This window comes from Lithobates pipiens, unplaced genomic scaffold, assembly GCF_037356315.1.
Source record: "Lithobates pipiens isolate NorthernLeopardFrog02 unplaced genomic scaffold, aLitPip1_a1.2 Scaffold_35, whole genome shotgun sequence".
NCBI classification, from domain to species: domain Eukaryota; kingdom Metazoa; phylum Chordata; class Amphibia; order Anura; family Ranidae; genus Lithobates; species Lithobates pipiens.
This window is the reverse complement of record NW_027507811.1, coordinates 17,793,309-17,814,902: the sequence shown is the minus strand read 5'-3', so window position 1 is coordinate 17,814,902 and position 21,594 is coordinate 17,793,309. Positions and strand designations below refer to the sequence as shown.

Genomic DNA, 21,594 nt, shown 5'->3' with positions numbered 1-21,594 from the left:
GGGGGGGGACAGGAGAGTGTGGTGGTGGAGGAGAGCACTGGGGGGGGCAGGAGAGTGTGGTGGTGGAGGAGAGCACTGGGGGGGTTGGGGCGGGAGAGTGTGGTGGTGGAGGAGAGCACTGGGGGGGTTGGGGCAGGGGAGTGTGGTGGTGGAGGAGAGCACTGGGGGGGGGGGGGCAGGAGAGTGTGGTGGTGGAGGAGAGCACTGGGGGGGGCAGGAGAGTGTGGTGGTGGAGGAGAGCACTGGGGGGGGGGCAGGAGAGTGTGGTGGTGGAGGAGAGCACTGGGGGGGCAGGAGAGTGTGGTGGTGGAGGAGAGCACTGCAGCCCCCCCCCTCCCCCTCGATCCTCCTATCCAGGCACTGTGGCACACAGGGCGGGCTGTACAGATGGGCATCTATCTACTCCTCTGGATCATAACACTGGCTGGCTCTGTGTTCGGCGGCCGCTCTGTAACACAGTCCCGCCCCCTCAGACCGGCTTGTGTGATAGGCAGAACGTTGATTCACTCTACTATCACATGAGCCGGTCTGGGGGGGCGGGACTGTGTTACAGAGCGGCCACCGAACACAGAGCCAGCCATCGCTGTGATCCACAGTAGAGAGCAGAGGATGCAGCCGCCTGCGGACTCAGTAAAAAAATGCAGCATGGCGGCGGCTGCAACTCCTTGGGGATTCCAGGGGGGGCACTTGACCCCCCTTGCCCCCTGCTGCGGATGCCCATGCCTTGGGGGTCTATCCGAGTATTGGAGGTGATCAGTGAGAACGCTGTAATGATGTGAACTGAAATGTATGGTGGAGTTTCCCCTTATGCCGCGTACACACGATCAAACAATCGGGTGGAAAAGTCCGGCAAACTCAAGTCCGCCGGACAATCCCCCCGTGTGTAGCCTCCGGCATTCTTTTTTGACCCGAAAGTACGGGGGACTTAGAAAGTAGTTTTGCACCCCTTAGTGGGACCCACGGGATGGGTTCCAAGGATCTGACTCTTGATGCTATTTACTGGGATGCAACTAAGCTATAAAACATTCTGAGCAAAGCTGCACAGCCAAAGCCGGTACATTGTTATTAGAGAGAGTGGAAATGCAATTGTGATTCTGTATATCACTCAAATGTACTTCTATGGAACCTGGACAGAACGGTAAATATAACTTTATTTCCTAAAGAACTTATTGGTTAAGAGTAACTGTCTGAGTTACTTTGGAAGAGAAGGTGCTTGAGGGGAACTGGGCAACTAAATGTACAATTCAGTTAAGCTTTGATATCATTGAGAGATAAGGAGGAGCAGCCAGTTTGGGGAGAGAGATTGGTGGTGGCCGGTGACAGAGGGTCTGTAGGTAAGAGTGCTTGGCTGGGCCCCTATGTTAGGGCCCACTGCAGAACAGAACCTTCCTACAGGCCATGTTTAGAATCACGATGTGCAAGGCCTCCTGAAGTAAATGTGGTGGTTCCTACCTTTGCCTTGTGCTGGGTTGTGATCCATGCCAAGCTGGCCATCTCCATCCTTTGCACACTTTCTGTACCAGTAGGCGTGTATGGCCTCGATTGGTCATGTAATTCTAGTAAGAGACTCTTGTCTCTTAGTGGTGGCGCACTGGAGTTGGAACATCTGGAGTCTTGTTTCACACATTTTTCAGCGGACACATGCTTTGTTGTATTTTCCGTTTCGCATGATTGCATATTTTTTCATCAGATTCATTTTCTTGTGTTCTGGTATATGTGAGTGTTGTCTCCCTACCACCTTTTCCATTCAATCTCATGGAGCACCCAGCTCAATATTTCCACTTATTCCACTAATGGAGAGGTAGAGCTAAAACTCCAGTTATTTGTGAACTACGGACTTATTTAAAAAAAAAATTACATTTCTTCCCAACAGATGGATGTGATGTCAGGAATTCCTCTGAGAGACGTCTTCTATTATCTGCTGATTGTAAGTCAGAAGATAATGTCATCACACAGGATCCTCCAGGAGGAAATCCAAATACACAAAATATACATCACAGACCTTCCTGTCCGGAGACATCAATGGATCCCTCTGATCAGGGGGAATCTTCTCATCAATCACATACTATGATTGCAAATATCCATGTAAGATCTCACACTGCAGATCCATTAACAGATCCTTCTAATCCCGAGGAATCTTCCTCACCCCATGAAGGAGATCACCGAGGTCACAATCTATTCTCATGTTCAGAGTGCGGGAAATCTTTCACCCAGAAAGGAAACCTTTTTACACATCAGAGAATTCATAAGGGTGAGCGTCCCTATTCATGCTCAGAGTGCGGAAAGTCTTTCCATAAGAAAGATAATCTTGTTAAACATCAGAGAATTCACTTGGGCGAGCGCCCTCATTCATGTCCAGAGTGTGGGAAATCTTTCACTCAGAAAGGAGGCCTTGTTAATCATCTGAGAATTCACACCGGTGAGCGCCCCTATTCGTGTTCAGAGTGCGGGAAATGTTTCCATAAGAAAGATGGTCTTGTTAGACACCAGAGAATTCACATGGGTGAGCATCCTTATTCATGTCCAGAATGTGGGAAATATTTCCATAAGGAAGATAATCTTGTTAAACATCGGAGAGTTCACATGGATAACCATCCCAAGTCCAGGAAATCTTTTAAGGATGAAGAATTGCTTGTTGAACATCAGAGAATTTGCATGAGTGAGCGTCCTTATTCATGTTCAGAGTGCGGGAAATCTTTCACTCAGAAAGGAAACCTTGTTCAACACCAAAGAGGTCACACGGGTGAGCGTCCTTATTCATGTTCACAGTGTGGGAAATTTTTCACTCATAAAGGAGACTATGTAAAACATGAGAGAATTCACACGGGTGAACGTCCCTATTCATGTTCAGAGTGCGGTAAATGTTTCACACGTAAATCAGGCCTTGTAAAACATCAGGGAATTCACACAGGTGAGCGTCCTTATTCATGTTTAGAGTGTGGGAAATCTTTCACTCATAAAGGAGGCCTTGTTGAACATCAAAAAATTCACATGACTGAGCGTCCTTATTCATGTACAGAGTGCGAGAAATCTTTCACTTATAAAGGAGGCCTTGTTGAACATCAGAGGATTCACAAAGGTGAGCGTCCATATTCATGTTCAGAGTGTGCGAAATCTTTCAATCATAAAGGAGACCTTGTTAAACACCAGAAAACTCACACGGGTGAACATCCCTATTCCTGTTCAGAGTGTGGGAAATCTTTTATTTTTAAAGGAAACCTTGTTCAGCATCAGAGAATTCACACAGGTGAGCATCCTTATTCATGCTCAGAGTGCGGGAAGTCTTTCGCTCGTAAAGGAGACCTTGTTAAACATAAGAGAATTCACTTGGGTGAGCGTCCTTATTCATGTTCAGAGTGTGGGAACTCCTTCACTCGTAATGAAAGCCTTGTTATACATCAGAGAATTCACACAGGTGAGCATCCTTATTCATGTTCAGAGTGCGGAAAATCTTTCCATAGGAAAGATAATCTTGTTAAACATCAGAAAGAATGTAGTGTGTAATGTGGTAGAACTTCTGGAGACTGTAGTGTGGATGGTGGAGGAGATCTGTCGGAGACTGTAGTGTGGATGGTGGAGGAGATCTGTCGGAGAATGTAGTGTGGATGGTGGAGGAGATCTGTCGGAGAATGTAGTGTGGATGGTGGAGGAGATCTGTCGGAGAATGTAGTGTGGATGGTGGAGGAGATCTGTCGGAGAATGTAGTGTGGATGGTGGAGAAGATCTGTCGGAGAATGTAGTGTGGATGGTGGAGGAGAGCTGTCGGAGAGTGTAGTGTGGATGGTGGAGGAGAGCTGTCGGAGAGTGTAGTGTGGATGGTGGAGGAGAGCTGTCGGAGAATGTAGTGTGGATGGAGGAGGAGATCTGTCGGAGAATGTTAGTGTGGAGGAGATCTGTCGGAGAATGTAGTGTGGATGGGGGAGGAGATCTGTCGGAGAATGTTAGTGTGGAGGAGATCTGTCGGAGAATGTAGTGTGGATGGGGGAGGAGATCTGTCGGAGAATGTTAGTGTGGAGGAGATCTGTCGGAGAATGTAGTGTGGATGTTGGAGGAGATCTGTCGGAGAATGTAGTGTGGCTGGTGGAGGAGATCTGTCGGAGAATGTAGTGTGGATGGTGGGAGGAGAGCTGTCGGAGAATGTAGTGTGGCTGGTGGAGGAGATCTGTCAGAGAATGTAGTGTGGATGGTGGGAGGAGAGCTGTCGGAGAATGTAGTGTGGATGGTGGAGGAGATCTGTCGGAGAGTGTAGTGTGGATGGTGGAGGAGATTTGTCGGAGAATGTAGTGTGGATGGTGGAGGAGATCTGTCGGAGAATGTAGTGTGGATGGTGGGAGAAGAGTTCTTGGAAGAACACATGGCAGACTCTCAGATGAAAAGAGGGCATTCCAATATCTTTTGATAAAAATGGGAAGATGTATTATCCACAAAATAGAGTAACTAGACCATAATAATTTACAGTGATGTCAAATGTGTAAGGTTACTAGGAAAGGACATGAATTATAATAAATGAGTCCTGTGTATAGTGGTTTAAAACATTGTTAAAAATGAATGTACTCGTGCAATTAAGGTGTGTGCTTTATAAATTTGTGCATCAATTTCTGTTTGTTTTTCATTCTTTTGTTTTGTCATAATTATTATAAATAGGGATGAGCTGAACGTACCTGGGTTTGATACAGAGAATATTACTGATCTTTGAATCCTGACGATGAATCTTCAATATCAGTAAAGGCCATTTTCTGGGATAATAGACATGGGATTGGCAAACACAGAGCTGTTTTTTTTTTTAATCCTAATGCATTCTTTACCCCTCTAATACTTACCTGAGGTCAATCTAGTTCCAGCGATATTGTGAGAATGTCTCTGCTGCCCAGGACTCCCCTCCTCATTGGCTAAGACAGCAGGGTGGGGCAACTGGCTCCCCGCTGCTATCTATGAAAGTCAGTCAGCCAATGAGCATAGAAAGGGGGCGGGCCAGGCGGCAGCTCCGTGTCTGAATGGATACAGGGAGCTGTGACTCGGCTCGGGTGCCCCCATAGCAAGCTGCTTCCTGTGGGGGCATCCAACAGGAGGGAGGGGCCAGGAGCTCCAGCCATGGACCCGAGAAGAGGAGGATCGGGGCTGCTTTGTGCAAATCTACTACATAGAGGAGGTGAGTATAACATGTTTGTTATTTTTATACAAAAAAAAAAACCTGAGACTTTACAATCAATCACTTTAATGCTAAACAAAAAAATGTTACAAACTATCATTCGGTAGGAAGAGTCTTTTTCGGGCAGCTAAAAGGTAAATTAAAATAAATAAAATAAATGATTACACCTGCATGCTTAAGGGATGCTTTAACCTTTTCACGACCGTGCTATAGCTGAATGACAGCTACAGCGTAGTCGTACTATGCCTGGAGGCCGTCATCTGACATCCTCCTGTGCTTGTGCTTCTTGCGCGCCCCCTGCGGTGCCAGGGGCGTTGCTAGGTGGCAAAAGGACCAGGGGCTTCAGCCCAGAGTCCAAGCCGGAAACGGGGGGGGGTTGGGTGTTGTACGCGACGCAGGTTTTTTTGGGCTGGGCCGTGACACTGACGGTAGTGACTTACATACACTAACCTACCTACACTGACGGCAGTGACCTACCTACCTGACCTACCTACACTGACAATAGTGACCTACCTACACTCACCTGCCTGACCTACATACACTGGACATATACATACACTAACGGTAGTGACCTACCTACACTGACTTTTACCTACACTGACATACCTACACTGGCATTAACACACACTGACATTTACATACACTGATCTACCTACACTGACATTTACACACACTGACCTACCTACACTGACATTTACATACACTGACCTACCTACACTGACATTAACATCATACACTGACCTGTCTGATCCGTGGTGTCACAGCAGCCAGTCCTCAGAGGAGGAGCCGAGGAGGAGAGGAGAGCGGCTCGCCCGAGCGCCAAGCGGGGATGTGGCGCGGCAGCCTCTTTGTAATTACCGCCTTCTGGAGCCAACAGCGCCTATGATGGACGTCACACGTCCCGCTGTCCCGGCATTGGACCAGTGGGACGTCCATCATAGACGTGCAGGCTCCAGAAGGCGGGACCTGCTCTGGCACTCGGCACATCAGCAGTGACCTGTGATCGCTGGGTCCTTCAGACACAGCTGATCACATTTTGAGGTAAAGAGCCGATCACGGCAGCACTTTAACCACATGATCCGCTGTGTCCAATCATAGCCGATCATAGTGTAAACTGGATTTTCCCGGTTATCGGCAATCCTCACCTCGCGCTGACAGCGCGTGAGGAGAGCCGTGAGTCAGGTGTACCTCATTAGCTAAACCATTGTGTGCTGTTTTGGGTAAATATTTAGGTCGTTGCTAATGTGATGAGTGACCTCCTTCTCAAGTGTATAAAATCCTGTATTCTTCTTCAAATAAACAGTTCGTATTCTGGTTTACTCCAAAACTGGTGTTGACTAGTTCTTGGGGTAACTTGTGTTCCAGAGCATTGGAAAGCAGCTTCTTGGTGGAAATATCCAGTCAGGGTGTCCGTGTTCCGTCACAATATTCATAACCTAGCTTGACTGTAGCTCATGCATACCAATGCCAAAGGTAACAGCGCCAGAAAGGAGAAACCACAGCTAAACTAGGCTCGGGAGAAAACCCAAATGATCACAAAGACTACAAATCAGCCAGGCTAGTTACCACCTAGCACAGCTAAATGTACCAGTAGCCCCGTTTATGACACAGGTACTACATAAATATAGAGCCATTTATCCAACTGTCCATCCAGAGCCTCTTGTTTATAGACCAGATACATTCTAAATATAGAGCCATGTATCCAACTGTTGTCAGAAACCATGACATCAGACCAAGACAGAAGTTAAATCACACTTGTTTAATAATAAAAGCAAATAGAACAAACGTATTCAAAACATAGCCAGAGTTCAGGAACCAGAACAGATAGTCAGACAAGCCAAACGTCAGGGAGCCGGAGATGACTGTAGTAAAACAGGAAGCAGGATCTGGAGCCAGAAGGGATGTAAGCCAAGCATGTCTTTTAACAGGAATGCAGGAGAGCGTCTCTGTGATGTTGACTAAGGCAAAGGCAGAGATCCTCTGGGCTGGACGGCTTAAGTAGGCAGGGCTGACGAGCAGGATATCATCAACAGCTTGAGTAACTGTGAAGAGATAGGAGCTGGCAATTAGCCGACAACTGAACGGCCAGCTAAGAGAAGGAAGGGCTGAGCCCAGCCCTGACAGTACCCCCCCCCCCCCCCTTGGAGGACCACCAGGCTTGAGGGGAAAACGTCTATGGAAATCATGGAGGAGGATGGGAATTTACATCAGAGGATGAGACCCAAGAGCATTCCTCCAGACCGTACCCTTTCCAGTGCACCAGGTACTGTATGCGCCCATGGAACCTACGGGAGTCAACAATGGACTGTACTTCATACTCCTCATGGTTCTCAACCTATACAGGGTGAGGACATGGCACTGGCCTAACCTTTGTCAAAGACATCGCTAAAATCACAGTACTCCTCCGGCAGGGAGGGGAGTGAAGAGGTGCACAGGACCTTGGCTACCTTCTGGAAGCATGTCTTACTGCATTGAGGTGACCAGGAGAGAACCTCAGCATGGAGCCAATGAAAAGAAGGGTTGTGCCTCTGTAACCAAGGATAACCTACGGAAACTTAGATGAGGAAATAACTTGGATTTGGATTATCTCGTGGTGAAGAGCCCCTGCGACCATGGACAACGGAACCCTCTCATGAGTCACATGGGCAGGCTGTAGGGGTCACCTGTCCAGAGCCTCAATGGCAAGTGGAGCATCATGCCACTGCAGTGGAATCGAGTGCTTCGATACAAAGACCGCATCAATGAACAGGCCTGCAGCCCAAGAGTCGATTAGAGCCTGTATCTCGACTGACAACTCAACCCAAGAAAGGGTGACCGAAACCAGGGGCTTATCCTTCTGGATAACTGGGGATTAAACAACAACACCTACGGTCTGTCCGTGACAGGACCTCAAGCTTTGGCCGTTCCCTAGACAGGTAGGAAAAGACTTCAAAAAGTGACCTACCTAGCCACAATAAAGGCACAATCTCTACCTCCTCCTAAAGGTTCTCTCATCCGCAGAGAGACCAGGGTTGCCAACCTCCCACATCATTTTTTACTGACAAAACATGGAAAATTTACTGGCGGAGCATATTTTTTACTGGCAACCTGAGAAATTACAGAACTCCTATTGAAAACTAACACCGTGAATATTTGAACAGTATAAACATGATATGGAAACACTGACAATCCCTATAACAAAGTAATTTGCTTGATTTACACTTAAAAAGTCAACACAGCATGAAATTACTGTCCCCTGACATTTACTGGTAGTTGTAAAAAAAAAAATCACAGATTTATACAAACTGTCAGTAAATTTACTGGCAGTTGGCAACCCTGAGAGAGACACGTGAAGCCCAAGTTCATCTTCACTGACCGACTCAGTACCAGGAGGCATGGGAGGTGAGGGAGGCACGGGTGGGGCTGCAAAGCTCGAGGGCAAACGTACAGGAGGCTTCCACAAGTGATCCTTAAAAGAGAGTCTTTCTCTGAGTCTGGAGTCAATGAGCATGGCAAACGTGAATCGGCTTCTCCAGCTCAGTGGGTATGTCTCGGGCTGCTATCTCATCCTTGATGGAATCCGAGAGACAATGAGAAAAAGCAGCCACGAGGGCCTCATTGTTCCAAGCAACCTCTGCTGCCAGAGTACGGAATTCAATGGCGTAGTCGGTAACAGTTCTTGTACTCTGATGGACATGAGGCACTTGGCAGCAGAAGCGGAGTGTGCGGGAACGTCAAATACCCTTTTAAAGGAGGTCACAAACTCAGGGTAACTTAAGATTAGGGGCGGACTGACAACTCATGGGGTCCCGGGCAATAGGAGATTATGGGGCCCCCAGGCAATCAGAGATTATGGGGCTACTCAGTATACACACACACACAGTATACAATCACACAGTATACACAGACATGAATCTATTGACTGAGAAGGTACTGGAGAAGTGGGACAGCTATAATTTTGGGATTTGTAGACCAAAAGGATGTCAGTAAGGGACATTTCAGAGACAGATATAAGAAAAACACAGATTTTTACATACTCTCCCTGGTTTTACTGAGGCTGGCAACTAAGGTTGCCACCTTTTGTTCAAGTCAAACCTGAACACTTTAGCGGAGCACGGCAATTTTTTTTTTTTAAATTTTTTTTTTTAAAATTTTTTTTTTTTTTAGTATAATCTATACAGATATTTTGCTATTAAATGACATTTCTAATCATATGAAGTTAATAACAAGAGTCCCCCTTTACATCAGAGCCCACGGAGTTCCCCTTTTTACATCTGAACTCGCTGAGTTCCCTTTCACTGTAAGGGGGGACTCTGCAGACTCTGATGTAAGGGAGAACTCTGGGAACTCTATCATAAGGGATGCTCTGGGAGCCCTGATGTAAGGGGGAACACTGATGTACGGAGAGGACTCTAATGTAAGGGGGAACACTGTGGCCTCTGGTTTAAAGGGGAAATCTGATGTAAGGGGTGCTCTGAGAACCCTGATTTACCTTAGTGTACTCACTCAGAGGCAGGAGAGAGAAGGGGGGAGACTTCAGTCACAGACAGGGATGGATGGTGAGCTCACTCACCCCTTGGCAGTCAGCACCTCTCATCCAGATGTATCTGAGGCTGCTGAATTCAAATTTTTCCGGACCCAACTTTCCTTTTCTGAGGCACAGTGCCGATTGGATGGATTGGAGTGTGGGCAGACACAGAGGGGTAGGGGTGGGGGGAAGAGGTGCTGATCGAGCCCTCTCTTCTCCTCTCCCATCTGTGCGTGTGTGTGTGTGTTTCAGGGGGGGGGGGGTTAGTGCTGGCTTTGAGCAGGGTGAAAGAGTGTAACAGACACTTTCAGCTTAGACAACTGCAGCCAGCAACCCTGCTGGGAAGCCATAGTCCAGTTTAAATAATGTGTCCGGGTTTCAGGGAGTCTGAAACCCGGACGCATGATTCCAAACCCGAACTGTCCGGGTGAATCCTGGACAGGTGGCAACCCTACTGGCAACCCTGATGGGGCCCCCTAGTGGACCGGGGCCCTCGGGCACTGCCCGAGTGGCTGAATGGTCAGTCCGCCCCTGCTCAAGACAACAGGTTTTTGCATCTCCCATAGAGGGTTTGCCCAGGCCAAGGCTCTCTCAGAAAGCATAGATATTGCATATTGATAATAAACAAGATTTCATCTTTAATGACATTACCGTCAAGGTAGAGATCTTTTTAATTTTAGTTGAGAACAAAAATACAATAAATGGTGGGACACGTATATGGGAAGAACCTGATCGTACAGACACAGGAAGTGATGCCACAAATGGGGAGGAAGTGATGTCAGGTGCAGGCAGGAAGCCAAGTAACATGAATAGGAAGTGATGTAGTGGTCCTTAAAGGAAGTTCCTGGTGAGAGGTGAGTCAGGAGGAAGTAGAGAGAGGACATTGCTAGAAGTGGCAGCAGAGGAGGTAAGATGATATTATTGTATATGGAAATATGTCTCCATATATAGAACTTTTCACTAACTTATTGATAACGCTGAATAAAAAAATATATACACTCGTGTAAGGACCAGTTTACATCGCCAGTGCATTTTTTTTCTGTATCAAAAATGCATGGAAAGTAGGTTATACAGTTTTCAATGGCATAGTTCACACCAGTGCTTGCAGTTCCAGTGCATTCCAGTTCTAGAAAAAAAGTAGAACATGCTGCATTTTTCCTGCACTGGATAGTACTGGAACACTGTAAAACACATCAAAAACGCACTGGAACACACCAAAAATGCACTGGACACAAACGTCCTTATTTAAGGTTAAAGCGGTAGTAAACCCAGTTTCAAAAAACATTTACATTCCCAGCATGCCGGAAATGCTAACTTTCACATTGGTTGTGCTCTCAACCAAACTTTCAAACCATTAAATGGCTGGTTTCATAACTGATCACATGTGCAGCATTATGGCAGTTGAAGAATCATTAGAAGCCAAGGTGGCAGCTTCCTTGACTGAAAACGATAGAAGGGTTTACTTCCACTTTAAGAAAATAGAGGGGGGAAAATGCACTACACTGCATCAAAAATGCACCAAAAACGCATAGGTTTTTATTTGTTGCACTTATGCTTTTCATGTTTAATATATTTGGTATTTATTAACACAAAATAGACACAAAACCTCCATTACTTTTAGACTAAGGGATTAAAATAAATCTTTATTCGTCTATGAGTTATGATGACCATCGAGGCTGCTATATTACATACCAAGATCAGAGGTATATACTTACCTATTTTCAGCCAACTTCGGTCTGATGGGGAGGATTCTGTGAGGTCATGTGACATCACTCTTATCTCTATTAATGAAACACAGACCTGACTGGAGAGGTGAGGAGGATTCTGGGAGGTCACATGACATCACTCTTATCTCTATTAATGAAACACAGACCTGACCGGAGAGGTGAGGAGGATTCTGGGAGGTCACATGACATCACTCTTATCTCTATTAATGAAACACAGACCTGACCGGAGAGGTGAGGAGGAGTCTGGGAGGTCACATGACATCACTCTTATCTCTATTAATGAAACACAGACCTGACCGGCTAGGTGAGGAGGATTCTGGGAGGTCACATGACATCACTCTTATCTCTATTAATAAAACACAGACCTGACCGGATAGGTGAGGAGGATTCTGGGAGGTCACATGACATCACTCTTATCTCTATTAATGAAACACAGACCTGACCGGCTAGGTGAGGAGGATTCTGGGAGGTCACATGACATCACTCTTATCTCTATTAATAAAACACAGACCTGACCGGAGAGGTGAGGAGGATTCTGGGAGGTCACATGACATTATTGTTGCTCTTTCAATATAGAGTTTTCCTCCAGGGAAGTCTAGTGCCTATTTGACTATCACATTGCCTTCACCTCATTCCCTGAAAACCGAAGAGAAACAATGACGAGAAGATTATAGAAGTCACCAACAAGAACATTGAGCTGCTGACAAGAGTTGTCAGGATGTCACTGTCTATTTCTCCATGGAGGAGTGGGAGTATTTAGAAGGACACAAGGATCTCTACAAGGACATCATGATAGAGGATCAGCCGCCCCTCACATCACCGGGTAAGAGGAGACTTTATTGTAAAGGAGAGAGCAGTACGGAGGCTCCACCTAGATCCCCCATCATCTGATAAACACATAGAAACAATGTATTCAGTCAGTGTGTGTGTTTCCTACAGATGGATCCAGTAATGGGAACCCACCAGAGAGATGTCCCCGTCCTCTGTATTCCCAGGAATCTACATGGGAAGATCATAACTATGTTCAGGTAGATGGGGCTCAGCAACTAGAACTCAAACAGAATTCTAAGCTATGAGAGGGCATTCTTTCATGGAATCCCTTGTTCCTTTTTACAAATATATTCTGTCATCTTTGGCGTTTAGGATGAGGAACTGAAAGATATCAAAGCTGAGATTAAAGTGGAAGAAGAAGAAACATCGATAAGTGGAGCTCAGCAGTCTATGGAGGAGGGAGGTATTCTGTATTGCCGGGATTCCACACAGGAAGATCACACCATCCCTCACCATCATCAGGTAGATGGGAAGAACATAGGTGTGACTCTAGACTGTATGAGGTTACACTCTTCTCTCAGCCTATTGGTACTCACATTTTAAAATTGTTCTTTTATTTTATTTTTTTTGGTTTAGCACGAAGAACAGATATCTGTGAAAGTTGAGTTTAAAGAGGAAGAAGAGGCGATGACTGTGATGGGTTATCAGGAGTCTATGGAGGAAGTTGGGATAACGGTGACCACTAAAGTGGAGGAACCTTCTCTAGATATCAGGACAGGTGAGTAATGAAATATAAAAACTGATCAAATATATATATATATATATATATATATATGTGTATATTGATGATTGAGGAAATGTAGACCTTTAAATCAGATAATATGATAATATATCTCTACAAGAATATCATGATGGAGAATCAGCCGCCCCTCACATCACCGGGTAAGAGGAGACCTTATTGTAAAGGAGAGAGCAGTACGGAGGCTCCACCTAGATCCCCCATCATCTGATAAACACATAGAAACAATGTATTCAGTCAGTGTGTGTGTTTCCTACAGATGGATCCAGTAATGGGAACCCACCAGAGAGATGTCCCCGTCCTCTGTATTCCCGGGATTCCACACAGGAAGGCGACACCATCCCCCACCATCATCAGGTAGGTGGACTCGCTGGATGATGTATTACTGAATGTAGAGCTGCTGTCATTTGTGTCCTTTAAATCTGCCTAATGTTTTTAATAGATGGTTTATATTATTTTTGGGTTTAGGGTGAAGAACTAATTACTATAAAAGTTGAAGTAAAAGAGGAAGAAGTAGAGTCGTATATGGGGGGTGATCAGCCATCCACGGAGGAGGTTGGGATGATTATGAAGAGTGAACAAGATGAAAAATCTCCATTTGTGGATACAAGTAAGTAACAGATACCGAAACTGGGGAAAGAAATTCAGTTAACCTTTGATGTCATGGAGCGAAAGGTGATAAGGAGGAGGAACTGCCATTTTGGGAGAGGGAACATTGGTGGCAGGTTATTGGGGCTCTGTAGGTAGGGGTAACTTGGCACTTGGCTGTCCCTACTGAGTGGGCCCCTAAGTTAGGGCCTATTGCAGAGCAGAACCCTCTTGAGGACCATGCCTGAAACCAAGGTGTGCAAGGCCTCCTGAACTAAGTTCAGTGGTTCCGCTTTTGGGTTGGATATGGTGAAGTATACAGCAATGTGAAGAGCTGGAGGAGGATGATCAACGCTCAATGCTATTTCCCTAAAAATGTCTCTATAGACAGTGCCAGGACAGGTGTCACTGGCAGTTGATAGGACGTAATCCTTCTGGTGTGTGGCCCTTTTCACGCACGTGAACTTTAATGGCATTCCAGTCTTAGTCTGTAGGGTTCAATAAAAGGTTGGCCCACCCTTTGCAGCTTTAACAGCATCAACTCTTCTGGGAAGGCTGCCCACAAGGTTTAGGAGTGTGTCTATGGGAATGTTTGACCATTCGTCCAGAAGCGCAATTGTGAGGTCAGGCACTGATGTTGGACGAGAAGGTCTGCCTCGCAGTCTCCGCTCTAATAATACACAAGATACAATGTCTGGTACGTAATCAGTGCAAACATTGAAAAAGTCTAACACATGTGGTATCACCGTACTTGGGAGGAGTAGCAGAATGTGTTCTGAATTGGGATTCTAAGTATGCCCATGCTGTGTGTGAGAAATTTCTTATTAAATAAACAACTTTTGTGTACAAAAAATTAAAAATATGCCTATTGAAAGCCTGAAGGTGTTCCTTGCATTTTTGGCCCCTCTGTGGTTATTTTGTGGGTATTTTGAGGGTATTTCCACCGTCTTTGTGTTCCAGGGCTTTAAAAATATGATAGGTAGTCAGTCAAAGTTAGTCATAATTTATGCCATTGCAAGCTTGAAGATGCTGCTTGGAGTGTGGGCCCCTCTATGCAACTCTGAAAAATCTATCAAATGTGTTATCCCCATACTCAAAAGGAGTAGCAGAATGTGTTTTGATATACCTTTGATGCAACATGGAAATAGCTCATTAACTTACAGCTTTGTGCTAAAAGAAAAAAAAGGAAAAAGGTAATTTTCTTTTCACATTTTACAAAAGCTTGTGGCAAAAAACGAACCTTTCAAAAGACTTACCATGCTTCCCAAAAATACCCTAGGGTGTTAACTCTCAAACATGGGGTAATTCTGTGGGTGATTCTCCTGTCTTGACACTTCAGGACCTCAAGAAATGTAATAAGTGGTCAGGAAATCGGAAACATTATTTAGGCTCCTTGAAAACCTGAAGATGCTCCTTGGATTTTTGGAACGTTATGTTTCCAACAAATGAGGAGGACATGCTGTACACCATATGACATTTTCATCTCCATTCCTCAATATAACGTCATGTTCCCAACAAATGAGGAGGAGATACTGTACACCATATGAAAGGTCCATCTCCATTCCTCAATATAAGGTCAGGTTCCCAACATTTGAGGAGGAGATACTGTACACCATATGAAAGGTCCATCTCCATTCCTCAATATAACGTCATGTTCCTAACAAATGAGGAGGAGATACTGTACACCATATGAAAGGTCCATCTCCATTCCTCAATATAAGGTCAGGTTCCCAACATTTGAGGAGGAGATACTGTACACCATATGAAAGGTCCATCTCCATTCCTCAATATAACGTCATGTTCCCAACAAATGAGGAGGAGATACTGTACATCATATGAAAGGTCCATCTCCATTCCTCAATATAACGTCATGTTCCCAACAAATGAGGGGGAGATACTGTACACCATATGAAAGGTCCATCTCCATTCCTCAATATAACGTCATGTTCCCAACAAATGAGGAGGAGATACTGTACACCATATGAAAGGTCCATCTCCATTCCTCAATATAACGTCATGTTCCCAACAAATGAGGGGGAGATACTGTACATCATATGAAAGGTCCATCTCCATTCCTCAATATAACGTCATGTTCCCAACAAATGAGGAGGAGATACTGTACACCATATGAAAGGTCCATCTCCATTCCTCAATATAACGTCATGTTCCCAACAAAGGAGGGGGAGGTACTGTACACCATATGAAAGGTCCATCTCCATTCCTCAATATAACGCCATGTTCCCAACAAATGAGGAGGAGATACTGTACACCATATGAAAGGTCCATCTCCATTCCTCACTATAACGTCATGTCTCCACAAAATGATATGGCATCTCCATGACTCCCCATAGCTGTTGTTAAAGGGAAGTTCCACCCAAAAATGGAACTTCAACTTTAAGCACTCCTCGCCCCCTTACATGCCACTTTTGGCATGTAATTTTTTGGGGGGGGAGTGGGGGCTCCACTTCCTCCTTCCGCCCAGGGACCGCCAAGGCGACTCCTCCTTTCGCCTTAGGCGACCCCTACCTCTAGGCAATCTCCTGGGACACGTGACAGGTCCCAGATCGCCTGCCCACTCCGGCAACGTAGCGCGACTTGCGCATGCGCCGTGTGCGCCCGGCACACAAAGCCGAAAGCTGTCATGGCTGGGTGACCAGAGTGGCAATGGAGGTGCCGGTGGAGAGGAGCGACATCCCATTCGGCCGCATCGCTGGACCGTCGAACAGGTAAGGGTCTGTTTATTAAAAGTCAGCAAGTACACTTTTTGTAGCTGCTGACTTTTAATAAACATAAAAAGCCCGGAACTCCCCTTTAATGCACAAAGCAATGTTACCCACTGTGACATAGGTGTTTTTGTTTTGGGTGTTTTAAATAATTTCACTGGTTTCTTATTATATTTTGATGTTACAGTTTTACCAAGTTCCATACTAGACTGTGAAACTCTTGACTGTTGGACCAACGTGACTTTATTACCTGCATTTTTTACGAAAAGTGTTCATGCTGGAGTCCAACGCAATGTAGTAGCAAACCAATAATGCGTTTGTGGCTAATGAAGCCTTAGTCATAGCTATTTCATTTTGAATTTGCTGATCATACTGTATATGGACTTTTCTGATTGATTTTGGAGGGAGAACAGGAGCCCAGCTGTGAGATCAGCATTTCCACTTATTCCACCGACGGGGAGGAGGAGCCAAAACTCCACTTATTTGTCATCTACTGAGATTTATTCTATTTTTTTACTTCTTTCCAACAGATGGATGTGATGTCAGGAATTCCTCGGAGAGACGTCTTCTATTATCTGCTGATTGTAAGTCAGAAGATAATGTCATCACACAGGATCCTCCAGGAGGAAATCCAAATACACAAAATATACATCACAGACCTTCCTGTCCGGAGACATCAATGGATCCCTCTGATCAGGGGGAATCTTCTCATCAATCACATACTATGATTGGAAATATCCATGTAAGATCTCACACTGCAGATCTATCAACAGATCCTTCTAATCCCGAGGAAACTTCCTCACCCCATGAAGGAGATCACCGAGGTGACAATCTCTTCCCATGTTCAGAGTGCCGGAAATCTTTCACAAAGAGAGGAAAACTTACCGAGCACCAGAGAATTCACGCGTGTGAGCGTCCTTATTCATGTTCAGAGTGCGGGAAATCTTTCACAAAGAGAGGAAAACTTACCGAGCACCAGAGAATTCACACGGGTGAGCGTCCCTTTTCATGTTCAGAGTGTGGCAAATCTTTCACAAAGAGAGGAAAACTTACCGAGCACCAGAGAATTCACACGGGTGAGCGTCCTTATTCATGTTCAGAGTGCGGGAAATCTTTCCAAAAAAAAGATCGTCTTATTAGACACCAGAAAATTCACACAGGTGAGCGTCCCTATTCTTGTTCAGAGTGTGAAAAATCTTTCCCTGACAAAGGAGACCTTGTTAAGCATCAGAGAATTCACATAGGTGACCGTCCTTATTTATGTTCAGACTGCGGGAAATCTTTCCTTAAGAAACATAATTTTGTTAAACACCAGAAAATCCACACAGGTGAGCGTCCTTATTCATGTTCAGAGTGCGACAAATCCTTCAACAACAAACACCATCTTATTAGACACCAGAAAATTCACACAGGTGAACGTCCCTATGCGTGTTCAGAGTGCGGGAAACCTTTCACTGACAAAGCGGGCCTTGTTAAACATCAGAGAATTCACACGGGCGAGCGTCCTTATTCATGTTCCGAGTGCGGGAAATCTTTTACTCTGAAAGGAGGCCTAGTGAAACATCAGCGAACTCACACGGGTGAGCGTCCTTATTCATGTTTAGAGTGCGGGAAATCTTTCACTCATAAAAGAGACCTTGTTAAACATCAGAGATTTCACACGGGTGAGTGTCCCTATCTATGTTCAGAGTGCGGGAAATCTTTCACAGATAACGAAGGCCTTGTTAAACATAAGAGATTTCACAAGGGCGAATGTCCTTTTTCATGTCCAGAGTGCGGGAATTCTTTCACTCTCAAACGATACCTTCTTATACATCAAAAAATTCACACAGGCGAGCGTCCTTATTCGTGTTTAGAGTGCGGGAAATCTTTCCTTAGGAAATCTAAACTTGTTTTACACCAGAAAACTCACAGAAGTGGTCATCTCCATATATTTTAATAGCGTTGGAAATCTTTCACTCAAGGAAGGAAACCTTGTGCAACACAACAGAGTTTACATGGATGAGCGTCCTTATTCATGTTCTGATTTCTCAAAAACATAACTAAAAAAGGACAATAATCCCTCTATCCAGGCAACTCATCCTTGTTTGCGCCTAATACATTTTCATTGGCTACCCTTGTTGTTGTTTTGTTGTTACGAGGCTGAGAAGATTTCTAAAGACAACCAGTGATTATTCAGCTTTGGTTCAAAACAATAGAGAGACCACATAGTTAAATACGGGATAACCCAAATGAACTGCCTTTACACGCACATGAACTTTAATGGCATCCCAGTCTAAAGCCTCGTACACACGATCGGACTTTCCGCCAACAAAACTTTTTGTCCGAAGGGCGTTGGCCCAAACTTGTCTTGCATACACACGGCCACACAACTGTTGGCCAACAATTACGAACGTAGTGACGTTTTAGACGTACTACGTGTTTTTTTCATCTCTTTAGCGACACCCTTTGGGCTCCCTTCTGCAAATTTCGTGTTAGTAGAAGTTTGGTGAGTGTTAATTTGCGCTTTTCATTTCGCACTTTTCAGTTCGTTTCTGAACGGCTGTTCGTCAACCAGCTATGTTGCGGAATCGGAGGAGATAACGTGTTATTTATTATTGGCCTTGGAGTTGTTGCTTTGACCCAAGTCTAGTCCAGGAGAAGGAGGATTTTTTGGACCAAAAATTGGTTGCTTTAATAATTTTGACCAGTTATGTCATATGCCTTTGCTGCGGGAGATCCAGGAGAATAATCCAGATGATTTTCGGAATTATCTCCGGATGACGGACCCCTGCTTTCACCAACTCTTGGCATTGTTGACCACTTATATTAAGAAGCAGGACACATGCATGAGGCTTTTATTTTATTTTTTGGTTGAATAATGATTTGATATATTTTCTATATTTTTGGATGCATAAAATGCACTTTTTAGTTAAGTCATATTGGCAGATAGCATGTCTAATTTTATTTGTTTCCTTTTTTTAATGCACAATAAAAAAATTGTGGAGAATAATACTTGGCTATGTGTTTTACTTCAAATGACAGTTTGGGAGTAGACAATTGCATTAAAAAAACTACGGGATAATGGTGGTGTGGTAACGTCACCCGGCAACGCTGAAAATGTGTTAAATGCGACGCTCTGAATATTGGTGTAACATGTTATAGAAGGGGAACCTGTCCTTTAACCGGTTCCCGACCGGCACACGCCGATGTATGTCGGCAGAATGGCACGGGCAGGCATATTGGCGTACAGGTATGTCCAATCTTTATTGCCATCCTGCCATCGCTCGCGTCCTGCCGGCAGCGCGCTCGCGTCCCGGTCGGGACTCCTGTGAGTCCGGTCACGGGTCCCTCGGACTCGATCGCTGCGGGCATACCCGCGATCGTCTCACAGGGTGGCTGAACGGAGAAATGCTGTTGTAAACAGCATTTCCCCATTCTGCTTAGCAACTAGTGACGCTGATCTCTGCTTCATGTGATTGGAGCAGAGATCATTGTTCACTAAATGAAAGCCCAGCCCCCCGCAGTTAGTAACACACCCCTAGGAACGCTTAACCCCTACACTGCCACCCACTGGTTAACCCCTTCACTGCCAGTGTCATTTACACAGGAATCACTGCATTTATATAGCAGTGATTGCTGTATAAATGACAATGGTCCCAAAAATGTGTCAAAAATGTCTGATGTGTCCACCATAATGTCGCAGTCACAATAAAAATCGCTGATCGCCGCCATTACTAGTAAAAAAAAATTATTAATAAAAATGCCATAAAACTATCCCCTATTTTGTAAACGCTATAAGTTTTGAGCAAACCAATCAATAATCGCTTATTGTGATTTTTTTTTTTTTTACCAAAAATGTGTAGAAGAATATGTATCGGCCTAAACTGAGGGAAAAAAATGTTTTTTTATATATTTTTGGGGGATATTTATTATAACAAAAAGTAAAAAATAATACGTTTTTTTTTCAAAATTGTCACTCTATTTTTGTTTATAGCGCAAAAAATAAAAACCGCAGGGGTGATCAAATACCACCAATAGAAAGCTCTATTTGTGGGAAAAAAAGGACGCCAATTTTGTTTGTGAGCCACGTCGCACGACCGCGCAATTGTCAGTTAAAGTGATGCAGTGCCGAATTGCAAAAAGTGGTCTGGTCTGTGACCAGCAAAATGGTCCGGGGCTGAAGTGGTTAAGTGTGCCTCTGTTTCTGTTCCCATGGGGACAGCATGGGATTTCATCAATAGATAGTAATGTAAACCAGTGGTTCTCAACCCTGTCCTCAAGTACCGCCAACAGGCCATGTTTGCAGGTTTTCCTTTTATCTTGCACGGGTGCTTTAAATCGAAGTCAATGGCTTGGTATTTAGGACAGCTATTTTATGCAAGAGAAATTCCCAAAACATGGCCTGTTGGTACTCGAGGACAGGGTTGAGAACCGCTGATGTAAACCACATTATTTATATTCAAATGGTTATCTCAGCTGGAAAGCACAGACAGGAAGTAATGTAAGCTAAAGCTAGGAAGTGAGGTTATGTACAGGAAGTTCCTGGTGAGAGGTGAGTCAGGAGGAAGTAGAGAGGAGACATTGCTGAAACTGGCAGCAGAGGAGGTAATACGATTTTATATTTATATATAATATATTTATATTATATTTACACCCAGTAACCACCCCCGTCATGTCTGTCCTTTTCCTCCATAGTCACTGTGATGTCTGGTATGGTTGATAGGCCAGATAAACATATAAATATTTACTAAACTGTCCATCCAGAGCCTCTGGTTTATAGACCAGATACATCCTAAATATAGAACCATTTATCCAACTGTCCATCCAGAGCCTCTGGTTTATAGACTGGATACATCCTAAATATAGAGCCATTTATCCAACTGTCCATCCAGAGCCTCTGGTTTATAAATCAGATACATGAGACTGTTGATTGATGCCGCCGTCTTGGATGTGATGTCAGTAGACTTTCAAGTAACACGCTGTAGCAGTTTTTCCCAACATCAGTCCTCAAGTACTGCCAACAGAACATGATTTTTTGTGATTTTTTTTTTTTTCCTTAGATATAATAGTTATCATAATGCTGAGCCACTGACATTGATTTAAAGCACCTGTCCAAGGTGAAGGAAAACCTGAAAACATGACCTGTTGGGGGGTTATTGAGGACTGAGGTTGAGCAATGCACTGCTGTATAGTATATCGTCTGCACTCCTCCCCAGCAGTTATAAGAAAGATTAGATAGCGGGGTATACCTCCAATTTAAAAATTTTTAGAAAGAGGGGCACCCAAGGGAGAAAAGGATCTGTGATGTGTCTACAGCCCAAAGTGGGGGTGTTTAAGTTACAATGAAT

At 44.6% G+C, this 21,594-nt stretch overlaps 1 protein-coding gene across 1 annotated transcript in view; it reads left to right on the top strand.

Moving 5' to 3' along the window:
• LOC143955177 (uncharacterized) overlaps nt 1-19,249 on the top strand; it is a 38,124-nt gene extending 18,875 nt beyond the window's left edge. Inside the window, exons 12-19 of the mRNA XM_077465269.1 lie at nt 1,874-3,502; nt 12,081-12,206; nt 12,323-12,411; nt 12,527-12,676; nt 12,791-12,932; nt 13,213-13,310; nt 13,422-13,563; nt 16,795-19,249. Of these exons, the coding sequence (XP_077321395.1) occupies nt 1,874-3,502; nt 12,081-12,206; nt 12,323-12,411; nt 12,527-12,676; nt 12,791-12,932; nt 13,213-13,310; nt 13,422-13,563; nt 16,795-18,203 (3,785 nt within the window). The 3' untranslated portion in view covers nt 18,204-19,249. The remainder of the gene's footprint in view (nt 1-1,873; nt 3,503-12,080; nt 12,207-12,322; nt 12,412-12,526; nt 12,677-12,790; nt 12,933-13,212; nt 13,311-13,421; nt 13,564-16,794) is intronic.
• The last annotated feature ends 2,345 nt before the right edge of the window (nt 19,250-21,594 follow it).